At 40.7% G+C, this 21,693-nt stretch overlaps 1 protein-coding gene across 3 annotated transcripts; it reads right to left on the bottom strand.

Moving 5' to 3' along the window:
* Positions 1-1,533: 1,533 nt before the first annotated feature.
* Positions 1,534-14,632, bottom strand: FDFT1 (farnesyl-diphosphate farnesyltransferase 1). Of its 3 annotated transcripts, XM_039366121.1 has the most exons (8): positions 14,188-14,632; positions 11,096-11,193; positions 9,961-10,144; positions 8,351-8,479; positions 7,503-7,694; positions 5,614-5,790; positions 3,863-4,015; positions 2,151-2,372 (listed from the first exon to the last, which is right to left on the bottom strand). In XM_039366121.1, exons 1-8 carry the CDS (start codon positions 14,287-14,289, stop codon positions 2,151-2,153), a joined length of 1,257 nt encoding a protein of 418 aa, XP_039222055.1. In that variant the 5' UTR covers positions 14,290-14,632. The 3 variants fall into 3 exon arrangements, with proteins under 3 accessions (XP_039222040.1, XP_039222049.1, XP_039222055.1); XM_039366106.1 differs by lacking the exon at positions 14,188-14,632 and having other exon boundaries at positions 1,534-2,372; positions 11,096-11,488; XM_039366115.1 differs by lacking the exon at positions 14,188-14,632 and having other exon boundaries at positions 1,534-2,372; positions 8,378-8,479; positions 11,096-11,487.
* Positions 14,633-21,693: the final 7,061 nt, after the last annotated feature.

Below are 21,693 nucleotides of genomic sequence, written 5' to 3'. Positions count from 1 at the left end.
GGTCACCAACCTTTTTAGATTGGCAGCTTGGTGGGAGAGGGAGGGGCAGGAGCCTTAGGTGGCATGCACAAACGTGAATGTGGCCACACATGCGCACAAACAGGTGCACCATGCAAATGGGACTGCGCATATGCGCGTGAGGCTCTCAGTGACAGCGGAATCTGTGTGAGGCTTATGGCGCCGCCGCTGCCAGGTTTGTGGCAATGCTACCACCAGTGTGAGGTTCATGCCTCAATCCGCAACGCCATCCAAGCGCGAGGTTCATGCCACCACCCCCGCACAAGGATCATGCCATGGCCCGCAGCGATCCCACCCCAGCACATGGCTCGTGCCACCACCTCTGCCAACTGGTCAACCTGCTGCTTGCAGCGCTGTCATTGCCCACACGAAGTTTGTGGCAATACCACCATCTGCGTGTGGCACACCACTACCCACCTGCCACTTGCAGCGCTGCACCTCTATGCAAGCTTTGTGGCAACACCGCCGCCCATGTGATACTAGCAGCACTGCTACAGCCTGCAGAACACTCGTGGCAACAGTGGCATGGGGGGTGAGCACACACATATGCACCCAGCTATTCACGCGGCCTGGCAGCCAAGAGGCCACGGCCCAGTAGTGGGCCATAGCCCATAGGTTGGGGAGCTGTTTAGTGTCTTGTCAAGTTGCACAGAACAAAGCTTCCAGAATGTGTTCTGAAAGTTATTCACTATATCCAAGAAATGGCTTTAAATATCAATTGCTGAAGGCCATTACAATAGTCCCTCTAACCTGCATTTATAAGTCAAGAAAATTCTCAAGTGATCCCCCTTCATATAATCAGGGCCTCAGGTTGCAGAGAAAACAAGAACTCCATGTTAATTCCACAGCAGATGGGTGATCTTCAAAATGCTAAGTAGGGTTGATCTTGGCTGGCTATTAAGTCAGACCACTTGGAAATACTGGGGCTTTAGATTAGGAAGTCAACCATTCTAGAAGGCAGTAGTAAACCAAATTGAGTTTGTTGCCAAGAAAGCAAATGCATACATTCCAGTGACACCAGGAGTAGAGCTCAACTTGGAGTCTATTATCAGAACTTGTAAAAGCTCCACGTCAGTCCACATAACTATTACTTCATTGCCAAGGACATATACTTTTCTAGATTGATTTCTTCATTTTTGAGATTTAACTTTATGAATCTCATTTTAAAGCATTTGAATAGATGCTTTGTAAAGCACCCTTCTTGGGCTTCTTTGGGATAGTGCTTTAGTGTTTGCATGGAGACAACAGATTACTGGGAGAACTAACAAAACAAAATTGTAGGACACGTGCTTGGGCAGATACCTGAGGTGAATCTGCAAAAGGAAACAGCTATGTAAAGATATTGGGAGGATCTCTGGCCTGCATCTTCTAAAATTCTCACAGCCCTACTTTGCATGTTATCCCAGACTAGAACTTGAAGTTCTCCAAGGCTACAAAAGTTGTTAAAAGTATACTGATTCTCAGTGCCAATCTTTGCTTCAGGAGTGGGCAGCTTTACTGTAAATGATGCCACAGTTTTGTCCTCTCAAAGATTTATACAACTTTCCTCTATTGGCTCCCCAAATCCCTTGCATATTACAATACAGAAGCCTTTCCAAGAGGCACAATAACATTTATGGAAAGAAAAAATGACAACCATGTAATAAGACAAATATCTATCTCCAAAGTTAATGTAAGGAGAAATTCCTAAATTAGTGCAACTTAAGACAGTACAGGCTTTGGAAATTTTTTGAACAGAAAATGCAGTGCCTGAATTACAGCAGGACATAGAGGAGTGGTTTTATCACCACATTTTTACTGTCAAAATTCACAAAGACTTTGAAACATCAGAGTTTAAAAACATCCTACATCAAAAACAAACGCAGATCAAACTGCAGAAAAGAAAATATTAAGTAAGACTCAAACAAAACTGGCTGTAGCTAGTTTAGCTGGAAAAAAAGTAAATGTCTCCATGGGAAACTCTTTGTCAGACGCTTCAAAACCAGCAGCAGATGCTTTCAAATGAAGGCTTCCAGTTCAATCAGCTTGCAAAGAAACATTCACAGTCTTGTTCCTTACATTCCTGGGACTCCAAAAAGTTCTCCCATTTCAAAATATTCCCCTTCCAAACGCAGCACAAGACAGCTCCACCCTCAGTTCTCACCAGTGTGCACATATTCCTCTGCTGCTTTTGAGACAGTGTTCAGATACTGCCAGCTCAATGCAGCCAAAATCATAATGCAAGAAAAATAGAGAGGTGAATAATGGGTCTGGGAGACCAGAGTACCACTGGGTAAGCTCATGGATTGGACAGTGTTGACAATCTGTTGAGTTTTGGCAGAGGAAGGGTCTGTACTTGGGACCTTCTGGTAGATCTAGTGAGAGAAAGAAATCATTTAAAATAACATAGCTACAGAAAGATAATAGAAACCACAGATAAAACAGACTAATTGGTAAGTTAAAAGAAGTAGGAATTTTAGTAAGACTTCAAATATAATTGTCATAAATAACACATCACAGATTGATGGAACGATTCCATGTGGCTTTTCTACTAAAAATACATTTATGGATTGTTTGACTCTCTGGCAGTTGGTGCCATCTCACAATCTAATCTGCAATAAATATTAAGTTTGGGCTTTTTAGATCATCATTAGAGCCCCATTTTGGGTTTCCATAGGAAGAGCTTGGCATATTTGTAATTTTGTACAAGAGAGGAAAAAGAAATTGCACTATTAGATGAAGAAAGAAAGAGCAGTTGTTAAACAAGCCTATACACAGGGCTCTGTGGATTTGTGGTACTCTGTAGGTTTTTTTGTCAAGCCCGAGCTTTTGCTATGTTTCCATTACATGTCTGTGAAACAGTCACTCCCCTCCCTCTTCCTTACAAACAATTCCCATGAGAAAACAGCAACCCTTTTCCATTCCTTTCTTTCTTTTTCTCTTCTTCTTAGCTAGTGAAAAAAAAAAGAGAAGCTGCATATAGAAGGAATGAACAGATAGCATGGAGGGGATTCAGGGGAGAGAGGACTTCATTATACCAGTTCAGTCCTTTTTGCTCAATGACTTTTCCAAATCTCATATATACTAAAATATTACACATTTTAGTTTGTTTTCCTTTGAAGAAATTCATAGCAGCAAATATATGGAATAGCCCAACAGATGGGCCTTACTTAATGACTATTTGTCAGCTCTATTCATATAATGGTGCTAAATCAATGGTGGCTCTGAGGAGTCCTCATATTGGTGGCAGAGTCCCCGCAATCACATAATCGCCATTTGCAACCTTTTTTTGCAGCTTCTTACAAGCAGTCAGTGAGGAAGCTAGCAGGAGGTCACAAATGGCGACCACAGGACCTTTTTGCTTAATGACCTGAGTGATTTGCTTAATGACAGCAACTATGAGTGCTAGAATTTCCATTTACAACCATGTTGTTTACCTCATGTTATGTGAACACAAGACTTAACTTCCCCTACCTTAAATTCAGTTTCAGCATGTTATGCAAAACCAGCCATCTGAATATCAAAGCCAGATCATCCTAGACCAGGCATATCAAACTGCTGGCCCATGGGCCGGATGCATCATACTGAAACCACGCCCATCCAATTACTGGCAATGGGGGAAAAGTCGCAGTACATCACGTGACGTCACGTGATGTCGCAAGTTTGACATACCTGTCCTAGACCAAATCCAATCTCCTAAGTTTTACATCATGCTGTGCAAAATTTGCTTTCCCACTTCACAGAGCTTCAAAGTGAAAAGACAGATCCTGATGATTGCCATACATGTTTCTTGCTAACTCAAGAAACTTCTCCCACTAAAAGGCATTTACGTCAGGAACTGAATATCTAGGCTCTTCAAACTCACCTCTTCCATATATTGGTACATGATGGTTTTGACAGCCTCTATGTTAGTAGCATCCATCATCAATGTGACTGCTTGTCCCTTTCGAATCTTCACCACACCTTTGAAGATCTGTTGGTTGTTGTAGCAGGCTGCCAAGGTGGCTATAGCCATCACCTGGGCAGGAAAGAGGATAAAGGGCTTATAATTAAGAGCAGCAGGTATTTGTGTATTTGTACACAAGCAGACGCCAAAGAAAAACACAGAGCTATTTTTTAAAAAATAATTTATAAAGATCAGTATGCTGCTCGAAGGTTTTGAGTTTTATAAAATAGTCTAGAATGTCACATATGTTAGAAGGACAGCTATATAAATGTGGTAAATATTTTTTTTTTCCTTCTGTTCAGTTGTGTCTAGTTGTTGGAGATTGCCTGGACAAGTCCCTGCAATTTTCTAGGCAAAGTTTTTCAGAATTGTTTTGCTACAATCTCTTTCCTAAGACTGAGAAAAAATTATTGGCCCAAGGTCATCCAGCTGACTTTGTGCCTAAGGTGGGAGTAGAACTCAGTCTCCTGGTTTCTAGCCTGATGCCTTAACCATTAAAACAAACTGGCTCTCGATATACATACACACACAGAATACTCATGGCAAAAGAACAGTGAACTAATGATAAATGGCCCAGATGTTCAACCTACAGAAAGGAATGCTGTGTTCCTGGACAGGGAACTTGGGCCAGCATGGACAGGGCATCATCAAGTGCCTCAAGAGGAATGTACCTTCTTACAACAAACCAAAAGTCCATAAAAGTCTTTCCGGATGTTTTGATATCACTTCCTAAGTAAGGCAAAAAAAGGGTTTTTTCAGCATGTTTTAGGAATCTAGCAACTTTCTTAACAAATTACATGAACCAAGTGTTATATTATACCATACAAAGTTTTGTATACACAGCAACTATTTTTAGTTAACTTAGTTTTACAAAGGTAATCCCAAGAATAGTGAAAAGCAGAAAAGACTATCTACAAGTGTCACTCAAAAATGTATACCCGATGCATTTTTCCATCCTTTTTCATTATTTTAGACTATGACCAATAAATAAACTAATGGTTTATCATACTGCTATAACAATGGATACCCATCACATGATGAATCTCATGTTATCCAAGATTATTTTAAAATAGTCTTTAATTAGTCTTCTAATCCAGTGATGAACAACAAGCTCATCATCTACTTCATTTATGTTTATCAGAGTAAAATTATTTACTACCTTTTTCCAGGATATTTCTCAGCCTACAACCCTATCCTTTCTAGCAATCCCTCATTCAAAATACATAAACTAAGTTTGAAGTTCAAAGCTTTTTAAGATCTGCCAGGTTGGGCTTCATCTGGCATTCTAGGAGGCGTTGTTGAACGGGGCTCACTCATTTGAATATGAGACTGGTCCCCTTTTTTATTGATGATCCAGAAGATGGTTAAGACAGCTATTACAGAAGGCATTTAGTAATTAATTTTACTATTACTCCTACTCATTATTACTTTATTTACTGTGAATATTTTAAGTATGTTTTTGAACTATTGTTGCTTTGTTAATTGCGAACTGCCAGGAGTCCTTGATAGATTTGGCAGGATGTAAATGTAATAAGTCACAGGTGTCAAATTTTATCACGTCACTTAAGCCGGGGTGGATGTGGCCTTCACGTGACGCATCCGGACCACGGGCCGCCAATTTGACACCCCTGTAATAAGTGAACAAAAAGAAAAAAGACAATTCAATTTACCTGTGGAATAGCACAGAAATTGAACACACTTTGATTCTTCAAGCGGGACAAATATGTCAAGACATCAGGAACATGATGTAGGGCGTTGGTAATGAGCTCATTCATACACTGGACGGCTTTGTCAATGTTCTCTGGCTTAGACAGATCTGATAGCTTCTTTACATACTTGCTCCAAACCTAGGAACACCAAGAGGTCAAGGTTGTTGAAGCCACTTTTGCAGAATGTCAAAGAAATTGTTACCGAGCAGCTGAGATTTGTTAGTTTTCATAGGGATTACGCTTATCCAATATGTCTTGTTATGAAGGGTGTTTGAGCATATCACTGATGCTACTAACTAGCAATGAAGATTTCCAACAATGTCCCAGCATTATGTAAAGTACATGATTAGATCAGAGCAATGCAAAACTATCCTTGTTTTGTCTAATTAGCTATTCGACTCAACTGTGCACAAAATGTTATGCTCAACCCAAGAGCAAAGTTACTCTTTTGTTTATCCTCTAAAGCTTGCATGCTTTAAGTCAAGGGTCCCCAATCCCTGGTCTGTATCCCATTGGGAACCTGAACATGCAAGTGGTAAGCAACTACGCAAAGCTACATTTGTGCAAGCGGCACATGCACATGAAAAATCATCCCCTCCCCCGCCACAGCTACCAATCTGCAGAGCCAGAAAGGTTGGCGACTGCTGCTCTAAGTCAATGTTTCACAATTTCACCAATTTTAAAATGTGTGGACTTCCAGCCATGGGGACAGGGAGTAGCAGCTACTAAGAAGGCTGAGACTCCAGGACCGTGGCAGCTTAGCAAGCACTGGTGGCCCACCTGAAACAGTTGAGATGTGGGGGAGAAATAGGGTGTGGGGAGGATGAAATTACAGTACTTATAGTCATAAGGGCAGGTGTGCTGCCAAGTGCCCAAATTTTAATAAAGTGACCTCAGGGATGTTGCAATGGCCATAACTGCTGTAACTCCCTTCATTCAGCACCATTATAATTTCAATCAGTGACTAAACAAATGGTCATAAGTCAAGGACCATCTAGATTAGTAGCCATTCTGTGAGGTGTTAGGAGACCATTATGATCAATCACTGAGTTTGCACAAAGTGGCTGCCAGAGCAGCTTCTGAAAAAGGTTTCTCTGACCTTTGTGAGTGCCAGAGAAGGCTCTATGATCTATCAAACTGTCAAAGCAGCAGTCAATATATCCATAATATAGCTATTAGCAGCCATAACTTAATAACAAAAACAGCAGTAATAACAGTTATAAAGAGACAGAGGATATTTCCCTGCTGCAATTAACAATAGGGAAGTATTATTTATTTATGAGACTTATATACCGCTTTAAGTGCAAGCAGTCTCTAAGCAGTGTACACCAGTAAGCAATGTGTATGTGTGTGTGTATATATATATATATATATATATATATATATATATATATATATATATATATACATATTTACATTGCCCCCAACAATCTGGGTCCTCATTTTACCTACCCCGGAAGGATGGAAGGCTGAGTCAACCTTGAGCCGGTGAGATTTGAACCGCTGACCTGCTGAACACAGTCAGCTAAAGTGGCCTGCAGTACTGCACTCTAACTGCTGCGCCATCTCAGCTCTTAGTTCTGATTGCAAGAGACAGAATTCAATCTTACTCCATCAAACATGGGGACAATTGGAACATCTTAGATAAGAATGAGACCACCTTATGTGCAGATATATGCAGCCTCAAGCTATCACTTCATAGGATCCTTGGGCAGAAAGGTTGCCCGCACATTCTACATCAATTAAACAGCAATGATCAGCATGGAACCTAGCAGCTTTTGCATGCTGTACACATTCATACCACTGAGTTAAGATCTCTTTCTCACATCTATCATACTCTTTTCTTTTACCTCTTTGGGCCAGAATTCTCTGCCTTCAAATTGGTCCTCCAGATAATCCCTAATGATGTTGGTTTTCTGCAGAAAGAGTCCCATGGAGTTGGCCAGTTCTACGTCTTGACCGATAACAGGATCTTCTAATTCTGAGGCAGAGAAGAGACGGGAGAGGCCAATTCCCACCAGGCCAGCAACGTAGTGGCAATACTATAGATTGGAACATTCAGAGCTTTATTAAGATGTTTTGAAAAATCTAGTTCAATCCATAAAAGCTGCAGCTACTGAACTTCACAATTTCTTTTATTGAATTACTTTTGCTAAAGCAATATATATCATGAAAGAAAGAAAAAAGCAATGTAAATTGCTAGGAACATTTTATAGCCACTGTTACAAATGGGGTTCTTTTGGAATGAGTTTAAGGGCCAAAAGTTCAGCCTTTAAAACCCCAGAACCTTGCCAATACAAGTATTAGGCCTGTTCACTTTAAGAGCATGAGGTTATGATATGTTACTCAAAGTCTGCGACAGATCTTGAGTGATGAAAGTTCTTTATGCCAGACTTACGGTTATGAGCAAATGAAATCCACATCAAAGACCAGCTCCAGTTCCAAGACACCTAAACTGCAGGGATCATCTCCTCTGAGCTAAAGAAACATCCCTAATATCAGTCTGAGTGCTGCTTTTCCCTTATGTATAGAAGCTATTCACTTTTATTGTTTCTTCTTAAATATTCTGTCCCCATGCTGATGGGCATTATACATTAAAAGCCTCATTGAATATAAGATTTTGAGGGTCTCTGTACTGTAAGCTTAATGGTTATAGCTAACATACTTGCTAGAATTCATACCTCCCCAACTCGCTCACCTTATCCCACTGTTCGTTAGAATTCACCTTCTTTTCCAAAAACTCTGCCATACCAAGGCCCATCTTGTGACAAATGTCAGCAATCACATCTTGATAGACTTTTGCCAAATTCCGAAACTCCAGGGAAATCTAAAGGCAAGAACAGAAACAGGATCATAAGAAATGATACATGTGTCTCTTCCTGCCCCCCCCCCCAAAAAAACTTCTGAATTGATAAGGAGCTCAAGAGTGCTAGCACATTTCAGGTTCCATGCATGTAAACTTAAAAATATGATTTCAGCAGTCCTTTAATCTTGAATTTACCAACAATCAAATGTCATATGTATGAGCAATACTGGAAATATCCTTAGAAAAAGATACTTGGGCAAGTTATTTCTATCCAGGAGGACCAAAATCAATGCACTCACGTTTAAAGCAGACTGTATTACTTCCAAAGAAATAATGGCCAAATGCTATGTGATTTTTCTTAGCTATATAATTAGTTCTGCAAACTTCATTAGCAAGGATACTTAACTATTTGAAAGCTATTCCTTAATTGTTACTTCCTTTCCTCTTAAGCGCAACACATACAAAGCTTAAATAGCTTCTAAAAGGCTACAGTTATTTAAAAGAACAATTATTTTGAAGATTAAATGAGTGTCAGAGTTTAATTTACACAGAACACATCTACACAGCATGTTTTTGGCAGTTTGCCATGAAAGTAAGAAACTGGCAGCATCAGGCTAAAAGCCCATCTAGCAACCAGCCACAAATATTCAGGAATCTCCTAAGTACAAACATGTACTTCAACTGTTGCCTCCTAGCAGTTATAATTTAACATTTACCTAGGATTCTGAGGCTGGCAATAACCTTTAGATTAAAACCACTGCTAGCCCAATTCTTCATAAATTTATCCTATTTACTTTTCAACTGATAACCCTACAACACTAATGGTACAAATATCAACCTCAGCCCTATGATGAAATATCTGTCTCTTGTAAATTCTTATGGATAATTCTTTTGCAGCCAAGGACCAGATTTTTAAAATGATTTTTCAGGAATAATAGAAATGATGACACATAAATATGAAGACATATTTTGGGAAAGACCTTAAGTTAAGTTTAATTTGTATTGTGTCTATCCAAAGATCGAATGCATTTTGTTGTTGTTTTCTACCAAAATTTGGCTTGAAATCCATAAGCAATGCTTGTAATTTGCCATAGAATTTCTAAGTAGAATCCTGCTAACCACCAAAAAACTATGTAGAGGCCACTTACTTACTCTACAACAGATTATCAACTCTGCTCCACATTAATGTGAAATACATCCTCAATACATGTGAACTTACTGAATCTATGTGAAGGAAGGGTTGCAACAGTTCCTCACACATCTAATAGAGTGCCATATAATGCAATTCTACATAAAAGGCAACTATGTAGTGGACTGTCCTAATTTCAATTTTTCTGAAACAGCACCTCTGTATCTTTTAGGACTGGGAACTTCCAAACAAATGTTAATATATCTGATTTTAAGAGACTGATCCCCTCCCTCTTACTTACTAAAGTCAGGGAAGAGAGCCTCTTTATACCTTAACTGCATAAATGCATGAAATTTGGAGAGGCACCACTCACCGTTGGAAAGTCTTCCAGCACCTGTCTGTCCTTCTCTTTGCTGTCCATAAATTTCCAGTCTGGCTGATATAAATAGGAGTGAAAATTGTGTAACATGGGGATCTTAGCTTCAAGACTGATAGTCATGTCATCTTCCACAGTATCCAGAGCTCGGAGAACCAAATAGAAGATGCACACTGCATGGCTACAGAGAAAAGGAAAAGGATTGTTTGTGACTTAGATGCCAGAGGAAAGAGAAAAGAAATTTGCCCTGTTTGTGATAGTTGAATCGTATTTTTCCAGGCACCCACAAAGGATTAATAATAAGAAGCATATTCTTCCAGGTCAATGCAAAAGGTATGAAAGAAAACAAGGAAACAGCCTGCTAGTATTTGACTCTGATCCTGTTAACTGTTGACTTCACCTACTCCCATTTCTAATAGACTGTACACTAAAAGAATTGTAGCCTCTGCAATGAAACCTTTCTTTAAAGTTCTGTGAATCATAAACTGTAATAAATACAACGGTAGGATATTGCATATACTATATAATATAGTATTATAATAAAATGTGAACATCACAGTAATAACCCTGAATTTGCTTTTTATGAGTTTTATATAAGCATTCACAATTTAAAAGAATTGGGAAAAGGTGGACTGTAGTCCATTGACTACTTTTTGAGCACCCAAAGGTTGCAGTTGATGATGCAAATCGGTGGAGGTCCCAAAATTCTAAAAGGCTTTTCTTCTTCTGTGTAAGGTCATGGGAGAGATGATAAACTAATTTATTTTACAGCATACAGTAGTGGGAAAGCTTAAGTCGATGGATAATAACTACAGCCAGAGCTAACTTCAGGGGATGCATATAGCTTATGTTTCTGACTCCTATCCTAGGCAAAAGCTCTAGCATCTCCAGTTGAAGCTAAGCCAACACCAGTTAGCAAAAACAAAGCTGGTACAAATCAGAATGGTCCGATCTTGTAAAAAGTAGATGTTTCGCTTTTTGCTGGAGCAGTCCTTCCCAATTACAGTTAAACCTTTTAGGTCGTTTTCAAAACTGCAGCTGGTTTAGTTTTCCTCCCCAGCCGGGGATTATAAGTGATGAGATCCTCAGTATCACGTTGGTAAATAAGAAAATAGGAATCACAAAAACTCACCGCAAGTCCCCGTCCAGAGCTTGGATGACCGCGGCGAAGCTCCGGCTGGTTTGGTTCAAGTACTTGTAACATATCCGGAGGCTGTCGCTGAGCGAGTCCTGCAAAAGGAGCACAGGCGGAGGGGCAGCCTGAGCAATCAGGAAGCGAGGCCGCGAGCGCTGCGGGAGCCGAGGGGTGCCGCCGCAGGTCCGCAACCGGCCACTGCCAGTCCAGCAGGAACTCGACCCACCGCCACCTGCACGCGGCGGAGAAAAGGCCAAGGTGCGTTTGAAAAGGGACGTGGCGGCTTTGGAGCTGCAACTGGCCATGGAAAACACATTCAAGGCCGGAAAGGCGCACGGCTAACTGGCTGCCCCCCCCCACGCCCCTCGCAGGGCCCCCGAGCTTGGTGCTACGGGGCATTGAAGTGGTTCCGGGGCGCCACCGAAGCGAGACACGCCCACCGCCCCCCTTTTACATTCGGAATGTTTGTTTTCTTCTCCTAGGGCACAGGCCCCACCCACCAGGCAGGGCGAAGGGAAGTGCCGCGAAGGATCTGCAGAGATCGGGCCGCCTTCCAGATAACTGGAGCGAATGCCGTATAAGCACATCGGGAGGGAAAGCTCGAAACGCGCTTTTATCCATTCCTTTTGGGGAAAATTCCGCTAAATCCAAAGAACCTCCATGTCGGGGAAAGAAACCTTACTGCCTATTGAGTTCACACCACATATAGGCTTACTGAATACCGTAATATTTTTTATTGAATAAATCCAACAAGCAAGGTTTTTATCATAAAGCACGGTTTGCCAACCACACTGCCAGGCCTTATGATGAATGCCGGAATTACACATGCTAAACCATATGCTTTGTTCACGTTACTTGATGTGGGGTGTGAAGCCACTTAGCCACGATGGCCTTTTCAACGATGAATAAAACAAACCTATCTTAGCAGTTTGTGAACTGTGCCGTCCATAATGCTTGTGAATTGTGCCTGGCTGAGGAATTCTGGGAGTTGAAGTCCACAAGTCATAAAAGGGCCAAGTCTGAAAAACCCCTGAGCAAGCCTATGACAAAACCATCATCCTTGAACTGTTTGTAGAGGCATACTAGGATATACAGGAATAGAGTAGAATAATAATTTTATTGTCATTTTAAATGTACACTAATATATTAAAATGAAATTTCATTGCATACAGCTAAATAATCTAAAAGGTTGTTGTGCGCAAGGAGATGAGCTGTTTTTTGTTGAAACTGACAAAAGAATAAAATGTAATCTATTGAAATTAAAGAATATCACCACTGATTTTGGGAGGAATTTTCAGGACACCTGACAGTTAAGCCATGGAATGGTTTACCTGAAAACAATGATGGACTTTTCCTTGGAGATTTTCAAATTGGATCTGGATAGTCAGCTAATGGACAGCTCAATAGATTCCTGTACTGAGCAGAGGTTGTACTAAAAGGCCTATTGCTCCCAACTCATACACTCTTATGATTTTATGCTAGCACCCAAGCACTCACTGGGTCCCCTGGCACACCATTATCCAAGTACTGCTGACACAAGAGGTTGCCATAACATGCTTAACAAAGCCAAGCAAATGCATTTCTACAACATGCTAAGCATGGTTAACCTTGACCTTGGTTGGTTTTCCTGTGATCAGCAGATTAAGTAACTCAGGAAAAGTAAGAAGTGTACTGTCTGAACATGGCTGTGAAGTGAACATCCTATTGTTATCTTCCTATTTCCTTGGCCACTTTTTCCTAGCAACAGTATAGTTGCTGAATCTGAAAACAAACATAAACCCACTAACTTTCCTACAATACTGACAGAAGAGAATATTTGTAGCTCAGGATTGAACTATGGGGTTTTAGATGGTCTCTGAGGTTGGTTGTTTTCTTGCAGACGTTTCATTACTAAAAATGATAAATGGCATAAATTGTATTCCACAGAAACTATAATGTATACTATAATTGCTTTGCAAATCTAAAGTTTCTGTTATTGTTTTGGCTTCCTCAAGTCATCTAGGGAGAAAAACTCAGTAAACAAATATCAGTCAGTACTTTATCAGGATCCTCTAATTTTCTGTAATGTGTCATTTCCTTGGATCTAAATAGAGAAACACATAGTAGACCAATAACAACAGCCACCACTAATTATTTAATAAACTTTCATTTTTAAAACTACATTTATTTCTTCTTCTGGATTTCATCATTGGGTGCTTAACCAGAGCTTTAATCGGCGACATGGGTGAATCAGACAAAAATTAGATCTTATTTTCTTCCATGGCTTTTATTCTTGCTTCCCTTTAGCTACTTTTTTTTAGCAAAAATAAAAATTACATTGGGAACCAAACTTAAAATATCGTATAATTCTTAGGAAGGCAGACACACACAAACTCCCCAAAGATAAACAAAGTGGTCTAATATTTGTTTCCCATTAAATATGCTTTGAAAGATATTGACAAACAACTGAACTTTTGATAAGAATAATTCAAGAATACAAAAATCTAATCATATCACCTAATAAATAACCAATGAAATCAATATTTTATGGCAAAATTTTCACAAATTTTATTTCCTTATTTATAAAGTGTTTATAAACAGGTGACATTGTCTATACCTTGTTGCAGATAATGATGTGTTTATATTTATTTCAGTGATTCTATTATACCCCGCACCCCTAGAATACTTCTGATATATTCTCGCACCCCTTACAAAAGTTCAAAATAATGACAACAAATTATGCATATACACTATAATTTTGAAACTTCTAAACCCAAGTTTTCGCACCCCTTGGAATATAGTCTCACACCCCTGATTGGGAACCTGCGCTAAACCCACCTAAAATAACATTCCAAATCAATATATTCATACTGCATTTGAAAGCATTTTCATTATCTCATTTTCTCCCAGTATTATCTGCTTGAGAGGGCAGGGTTGTTTCCCTTCTCATGCAACTATTTATAATCCATTATCATTCTGCTTTATTTTTTCTTTTCTCTATCTGTCTTATCCATTAAAAAAAGAAAATCTCTTGTTCTTGTGCCACAGTAGAAAACAAAAGAAAAAAAATAACCAAAGGGATAAAATATTTAACAAGAAGCCCCACTCACTTGGTCCATCTTGGGCATCACTGTCTTGTATCCACCCATTTTAAACTTCACCAGATTGTAGATCTCCTCTGGGTGACCGAGCCATTTCTTTAGCAGCTCCATTGATTTCTGCGTCGACCTGACAAGGCAGGAAGCAGAAGATTCCTTCTCCCTTATCCTAACCTTTTTTTTTTTTCTAACTGCCTTTGCTTTTCCAGTAATTCCTTCCTCTCACCCCACTTCTAATTTTTGACGTCTCCGTCCCCGCTCAATTTATTCCTCTCTCTCTCTCTCTCTCTCTCTTCATATACCTGCTTCTCGATTCACCCTGCTTCTCTTTCCCCGCCTAGGGGTTTTCAGCAGCGAGGTAATTCCCCCCTCCACTACACGCCACCTGCAATTCTATTCCACTTCTCCGGCCGTGGGGATGATTCAACCCAAAGGCATCTTCCAACCCACACCGGTTCCACTTGGTTGCCTCTCTGCCTGCGTTACTTCCCTAGCAGCAACCAATCAGCAGACAGCACCCCTGATTCGGTAGGTTGATAGGAAGCTGAGTAGCCGCGCGGTTCTCGCACCAGGAAGAGGGCAGCCAATTAGACCATTCCGGGCTGGCGTGACGATCCGTCGCTTTCTCTTGGTTGGTCAATTTTCGGCCATAGGCGAGGTAAAATGGCAGGATTGATTTCGAATCGCCGGGTTTCTTAAAGGTGCTGGACGACCTTTTCTTTGTGCAAGGAAGACCTCAAGAGGTGTCATCCTTACAAGTCCGGTTTGGTTGCTGTTGTAGTAATAGCAATTATACCTCAAGGTAATAATAATAATAATGATAAAGTTGGAAGAGACCTTGGAGGTCATCTAGTCCAACCCCCTGCTCAGGCAGGAAAACATATACCATTTCAGACAAATGGCTGTCCAGTCTCTTCTTAAAAACTTCCAGTGTTGGAGCATTCACCGCTTCTGGAGGCAGGTTGTTCCACTAGTTAATTGTTCTAACTGTCAGGAAGTTTCTCCTTAGTTCTAGGTTGCTTCCCTCTTTGGTTAGTTTCCACCCGTTGCTTCTTGTCCTGCCTTTAGGTGCTTTGGAAAATAGCTTGTCTCCCTCTTCTTTGTGGCAGCCCCTGAGATATTGGAACACAGCTATCATGTCCCCCCTCGTCCTTCTCTTTGTTAAATTAGTGAGGGAAGTTAGCCCAGAGAAGGAAATATTAAAAAGGCAGAAAAATATATTTTTCCTCAAAAGGACTTTTAAAAACCAAACCTGGCCCCAAATCTATCTCTCTGCCCCAAGCAAGAGCTAGCCCCATACAAATGCAGATGTAAAACCATCAGAGAATTGAAGGCAGAGCACTCAAGAAGACAAAGAAAAGATCTGCATGCCCCTCCCTAACTCTAGGAGTCATTAGCCCCATCACCTGGGAAGCAGGATATCATAATAGGATTAAACCACAGATATCAAGGCCTAGAAAAGCACTCAGAAATAGCCTCAAGGTTCATGCCCCAGGAACAGGAAACTATTCCAAACAAGGCTAGAGAGGGTATAAAAACCTACTGCCCATGTACTCAATTTCTCTTTCTTCTCCTCTGCTCCTTCTTGCAAGGACCATCTTTCTGCTTCTCCAATAAACTGTAACCTTCGCCATTTTGCTTATTTATTCCCGGCTTGGATGAACCAGGATGAAGACTTATAGACATATCCAATTCCAGCAACCGTTCCTTATATGTTTTAGCCTCCAGTACCCTAATCATCTTTGTTGCTCTTCTCTGTACTCTTTCTAGAGTCTTTTTTACATCGTGGTGACCAAAACTGGATGCAGTTCGTAAGATAAAGCTCAAGGTTTTGCAATCCAGATTTACATAGTACATGGAACAAGAATTTCCAGATACACGAGCCTTCAGAAGAGGCAGGTTTTCATATTGCAAACATCAATTGGAAAATCAAAGCAGCAAGATCATTCCACAAAGGGTTTTTTCCCTGTATCATTTTTACTTGTGCATAGACCTCAAATGTGGATGTACCAAGCCACCTCATCTGTCAACTAAAGAATTTGTATAATGGCCAGAAAGAAGTTGCAGAATGGAATCTAGAGCAACTAAGTGGTTCAAGATTACAACAACAGTAATAATACCAATAGTAATACGCACCTTGGGTGCAATCCCAAAACAACTAAAGCACCACTTGAACACCATTGGCATTGACAAATTTGCCATTAGTCAATTGCAAAAGGCAGCCTTACTAGGAACTGCTTCCATCCTGCCACAATATCTGTAATACCATCAAACATCCATATCTGCCTATCCCAGGTCCTTGGGAAGGACTTGATAGGTAGACAAAAATGCCAAATCCAGTCTGAACATCTGGCTGACTATGCAATGAATAATAATAATAATAATAATAATAATAATAATAATAATAGAGTGGAAGGGACCTTGGAGGTTTTCTAGTCCAACCCCCTGCTCAGGCAGGAAACCCAATACCATTTCAGACAAATGGTTGTCCAGTCTCTTAAAAATTTCCAGTATTGGAGCATTCACAACTTCTGGAGGCAGGTTGTTCCACTGATTAATTGTTCTAACTGTCAGGAAATTTCTCCTTAGTTCTAGGTTGCTTCTCTCTTTGATTAGTTTCCATTCATTGCTTCATGTCCTGCTTTCAGGTGCTTTGGAGAATGGCATGACTCCCTCTTTGTGGCAACCCGAGATATTGGAACACTGCTATCATGTCACCCATAGTTTTTCTCTTCATTAAACTAGAGTCGACATATCCAGTTCCAGCAACCGTTCTTTTTGTTTTAGCCTCCAGTCCCCTAATCATTTTTGTTGCTTTTCTCTGTATTCACTTTGGACTCCTAGCAACTGCCTAGATTTTCTCTATAATGAAAGATTGATTACTGGCACCTCATTTATTTAACTTACAAGTGGAATATATAATGAGAAACATTAGAAGAATAGAAATTACAATTAAAATTACTGGGCAAAGTAGCAATCACCTCAAATGTTCTGATGACACTTTGATGAAGGAAAAACTTAAGGAACAGAACATTGTAAGTATGCTAAAGGAATGCAAAAATTGGCCTATCTGCTCCATATTCAAACAACCCTCAATACTGCGTTAAAAGGCAATGCCAATCCTATGCAAGTAGATGAAAAAGTAGAAATACCATCTGACTCTAATGTTCCTGGAATAAGTGGATAAATAATGTATTTTTCCCCCCTTGGGAATAAATTCTATGGAACTCAGACAGAAATCTCACTAAGCCATTTGTTTTAATCAAGACTTGTTATTCAGTTATCAGTTACTATTATTTATAAACATGCACTATATGACTTAGCATACATTAAACCCATTTTGCCATCCACACCCTTGTTTTTAATTTTGCTACTTGAGGTCTCCAGTTTGGTGTACTCCAGATCAGTTGGCCTATAATTTTTAGCAAGCCTGATGTTTGAGAATGGTAGAGATGGACTCACCCTCACATACAAGCAAACTCAGCCATTGATCTGCTTAAAAAAAAGTAATTAAAATTTAATATACTTTATCACATGGCAATTTACTGTCTATTTATTTTACAAACATTTCTCAGAAGCTGTTTCTTGCCATGGTTACAATTGCTTATAGCAGGGGTTCCCAACCAGGGGTGTGAGATGATATTCCAGGGGGTGCGAAAACTTGGGTTTAGAAGTTTCAAAATTATAGTGTATATGCATAAGTAGGTATTACTTTTGTAAGGGATGCGAGAATATATCAGAAGCTTTCTAGGGGTGTGGGGTATAGAAAAGGTTGGGAACTGCTGGATTATAGGTACTTGATTGGCCACAAGTTAGTAGAGCAAATGGATAATAGGACCTGCTAGGCTACATTCTTTACCTCATATCTACAAGGAATATGTTTCCAGTAACACTAAAATATTTCACTTTAGATTTCATAAGTAGTTATGAAAGAGGCTTAGAAGGGGAAACAAAACATTTTCCGTTGCTGATTTCCATTAATTGGTTTCAGTGACATTCTGTTGTTGTTCTCCATTAGAGCCCACAATAGATTTCCCCTCTAGTAAAATCCTTCCTCAATTCAGACTATACCAGGCTGTTGAGGGCATCACTTTTATAAGGATGCAAAAACAGATAGTGCTCTACAATATCATCTTGTAGCAAAGGTATGAGGTGCTGATTAAGATAAAACAGATTGGATTTACCCTAAACTACAGGTCCCAACCTTTTGGGCACCAGGTTTTCCCATGGACTGAAGGGGAGCGTGATTTTGCATGCTATCTGCACCCCACAGATGAGGCTTCGCTTGTTTGTGTGGCCCAGTTTCTGGCATGCCGTGGCCCAGTGCCGATCCATGGACTGGGATTGGGGACCCCTGCCCTAAACTATAATGTGGTTTTCTAGCTTGTGGACAATATTTTATGAACCTAAACAACTGTGGTTCATACTGTGGGTTTTCTCGCGCCCAGCGGTCTCCCATGGGTGTTGAAGAACAGACACGTACACGTGGTTTCCTCGGGATGGGAGCCTCGAACAAAGACGAAGCATCCCTTTTATTGTGTTATCAGAAGGCGGGTTTATAGGCACCTGGTGACCACCTTACACCAACCACATTTGTTATGACACAGCATATTAGCATATTACACGTGCTAACTTTGTTTTGCACACGCTACTATACAGCTGTTGCACACGGCACTAACAAACACCAAAACAACATTCCCTTGCACCGCACGGCACAAACTTGTTTTTTCACTTTTGACTTCCTCATACCTTGGCCTACTGCAGCTGATGACTCAGCCTAACAGGCCAGATAACCCAATGACTCCAACATCTCCTACTTTTCTGTTTTATTTAAAATAAGGAGGTTGCGCTTTATAGGAAGTCATCCTCAGTGTCGCTTGGCAAAGTGAAGGCTGGTTTGGTTAGCAGGGGTTGCTGAACTGCAGTGATAGGTGTAGTTACTAAATTGACCTGTTGGTGGGTGACAGTTCCTGAAGATTACAGTTTATTGCAGAAAGATGGTTCTTCAGGAAATTGCAGAGGAGAGAGAAGGGCAGAGAGAGAGAGAGAGAGCACATGGGGGGATACCCCCTCTAGCCTTGTTTGGAATAGTTTCCTGTTCCTGTGGCATGAACCTTGAGGCTGTTTCTGAGTATTTGTCTAGGCCTTGATATCTGTGGTTTAATTCTATTATCATATCCTGCTTCCCAGGTGATGGGGCTGACTCCTAGAGTTTGGGTGGGGTATGCAGATCTTCTCTTTTGTCTTCTTGATTGCTCTGGCTTCAACTTTCTGATGGTGTTACATTTGCATTTGTATGGGCCTAGCTCTTGCTTGGGGCAGAGAGATAGATTTGGGGCCAGGTTTGGTTTTAAAAAGTCCTTTTGAGGAAAAATATATTTTTCTGCCCTTTTTAATATTTCCTTCTGGGGGGGCTAACTTCCATCAATGGAGGCAGCAGAAAAAGATCCCTTTAGTGGCTCCCAAAAGGGGAGCTTGCACCCATAAAGTTCTAAAAGTCAGGGCAAAATTTTGTTAGGTGGAAAAGAAATTTATAGTATCCAATATTCTGTGCCAATCATTTTCAAATGTTGGATGTCACCTTTAGCTTCCAGTCAGGTTTGCATACCTCCCAAAATTCTTCACAGCCATGGTTTTCCTTAGTACATGACCACTGGCTGCCCAATTTCAAGGGTTGTTTCCTGCCTTAGCTCTTAATTCAGTGCATCCAGGTTTGTAATGTCCAATATGCCAGTCTATTAAATTTTCTTTAAATTGCACGTAATGAGTTCTAGGAATTCAAATCTGAGCTCAACAGTGCAAAATATTCAGGGCTGAAGTTTGGGATTTTCCCTGTTGCTTCCTTAGTCAGGGCATATGAATTGCAAATCACCTGAGGGGGCCTAGTTCCCTCCCCCTTGGAATCTGTTGGAAGTTGGTCCCACAAAGCTTTGGTGCAATAGAGCAAAAATCAGCCTGGGGGGAACTTTACTAAAGGTAGGTGGAGGGGACTCAAGTATGATTCTGAATGGTGTGTGTGTGTGTGTGTGTGCGCATATGCAGCTATTTCTACAAAACAGGCAATACAAACATTCTGGAAAAGTTTTCCCTCCCACCAGATAGAAGTCCAAGGTGTTCAGTACTTGTTCTGCCACATATTCCCATCTCTCCATTAATACATTCAACCGGCTTGTTACAATACAAATGGGGCAAGAAAGAAAAGTTTACAATGAGTTTCCACCCTCCCCCCACAGTCTTAATTTTCTCTTCTGAGGCTTCGCATGGCACCACCTTCCTTCTGCAGCTCTCACAGGCATCTGGGGAAATGGTAGGACTTGGGAAGATGCATGGTGGCTTTTCAGTGGATGGCTGGATTCAAACTCAATTCCATGGCTCAAATGGATGGAGGCAGCATCTGGGTCTGTGTGTTCTGCTTCCAAAGGCTTGGGAGAGGGTTTCAGGGCTGAAAGATACAAGAACAAGGTCTCCCCCCCCCTTTCTGGACGGACTCTACCAGGAGAGGCAGACAAAAGGTATGGAGAACAAAGGACAGAAATAGAATTGGAAGGGGGGTAGCTTGCAGGCAGTTTGAAAATGCTGAAAACTCCAAATAATTTTAAAAGCCTAAATTTTAAGGTGTGCAACTTGCCAAGGGTAGGAGAACATTTATTCTAAAATAGACCACATAGTTTTAGAGATTAGAAAATGCTTATTTGTTTCAGAAAAGTTTCATAGTAGTTTCACCAGTAAGTTTTAGGATATGAAAAGTAACTTTAAAAAGTTATTTCCCCACACAAGCAGACTTGAGTTTCAAAAGGCTCTTGTAGATAGACACACAGAGAGAAGGAGGAATACAAACAAACAAACACAATTCTTTTTCTTCACTCTGTTTGTTGGCCAGACAAACAGAGTGGGTTTTTTCCTTTTTGTGGCTTATTTTAAGCAGAATTTCTAGCAGACTTTAAAATTCTTTTTCCTTTGGATTTGAAACAGTTAACAGTCACAGTTTTACACATCCTGGTCATTCATGAAAATACTTTCCTAATTTAACCCACACAGACATTTTTAGGGATCCTCCTTCGGGCTATGCAAGGCAATTTAGATATACATATTTTAAGAGAAGGATCAAATCCCTTTTAGTGGGAAGCAGCAAATCTTTCCCATTGTTTTTCAAAACAATTATTGATGATTTGGTCAATTCCCTAAGTTCTGGGAGGTCGCAACCTGAGGCTTAGAGAATCCTGTCCCCATACTCACAGTAATGTTTTGGGAGGGTGCTTCGTCTAGCTCTGACGACCGGCCCTGAGTTGCAGTAAGCTCTTCCGCTGAGTGAGTAAGAGGGTACCAAGAGACGTAATATTTTGGGAGGGTGCTTCGTCTATCCTGACGACCGGCCCTGAGTTGCAGTACCAAGAGACGTGCTCAGAAACTTGAATCACGTCGGGGTCACCATTTGTGGGTTTTCTCGCGCCCAGCGGTCTCCCATGGGTGTTGAAGAACAGACACGTACACGTGGTTTCCTCGGGATGGGAGCCTCGA

This window comes from Crotalus tigris, unplaced genomic scaffold, assembly GCF_016545835.1.
Source record: "Crotalus tigris isolate CLP2741 ecotype Arizona unplaced genomic scaffold, ASM1654583v1 scf7180000017598.18339901613:2243638, whole genome shotgun sequence".
Classification (NCBI taxonomy): domain Eukaryota; kingdom Metazoa; phylum Chordata; class Lepidosauria; order Squamata; family Viperidae; genus Crotalus; species Crotalus tigris.
This window is presented reverse-complemented; position numbering and strand designations above follow the sequence as displayed.

Bases quoted from the DNA above. Each gene is read 5' to 3' on its own strand.
- FDFT1 (XM_039366106.1), bottom strand. From the start codon at position 11,403: ATGGCCAGTTGCAGCTCCAAAGCCGCCACGTCCCTTTTCAAACGCACC. The intron at 5,791-7,502 runs GTAAAAGAAAAG...TGGTGTTCCTAG, and splicing joins GAGAATTCTGGCCCAAAGAG to GTTTGGAGCAAGTATGTAAA. The intron at 2,373-3,862 runs GTGAGTTTGAAG...TTCTCTCACTAG, and splicing joins TGTACCAATATATGGAAGAG to ATCTACCAGAAGGTCCCAAG.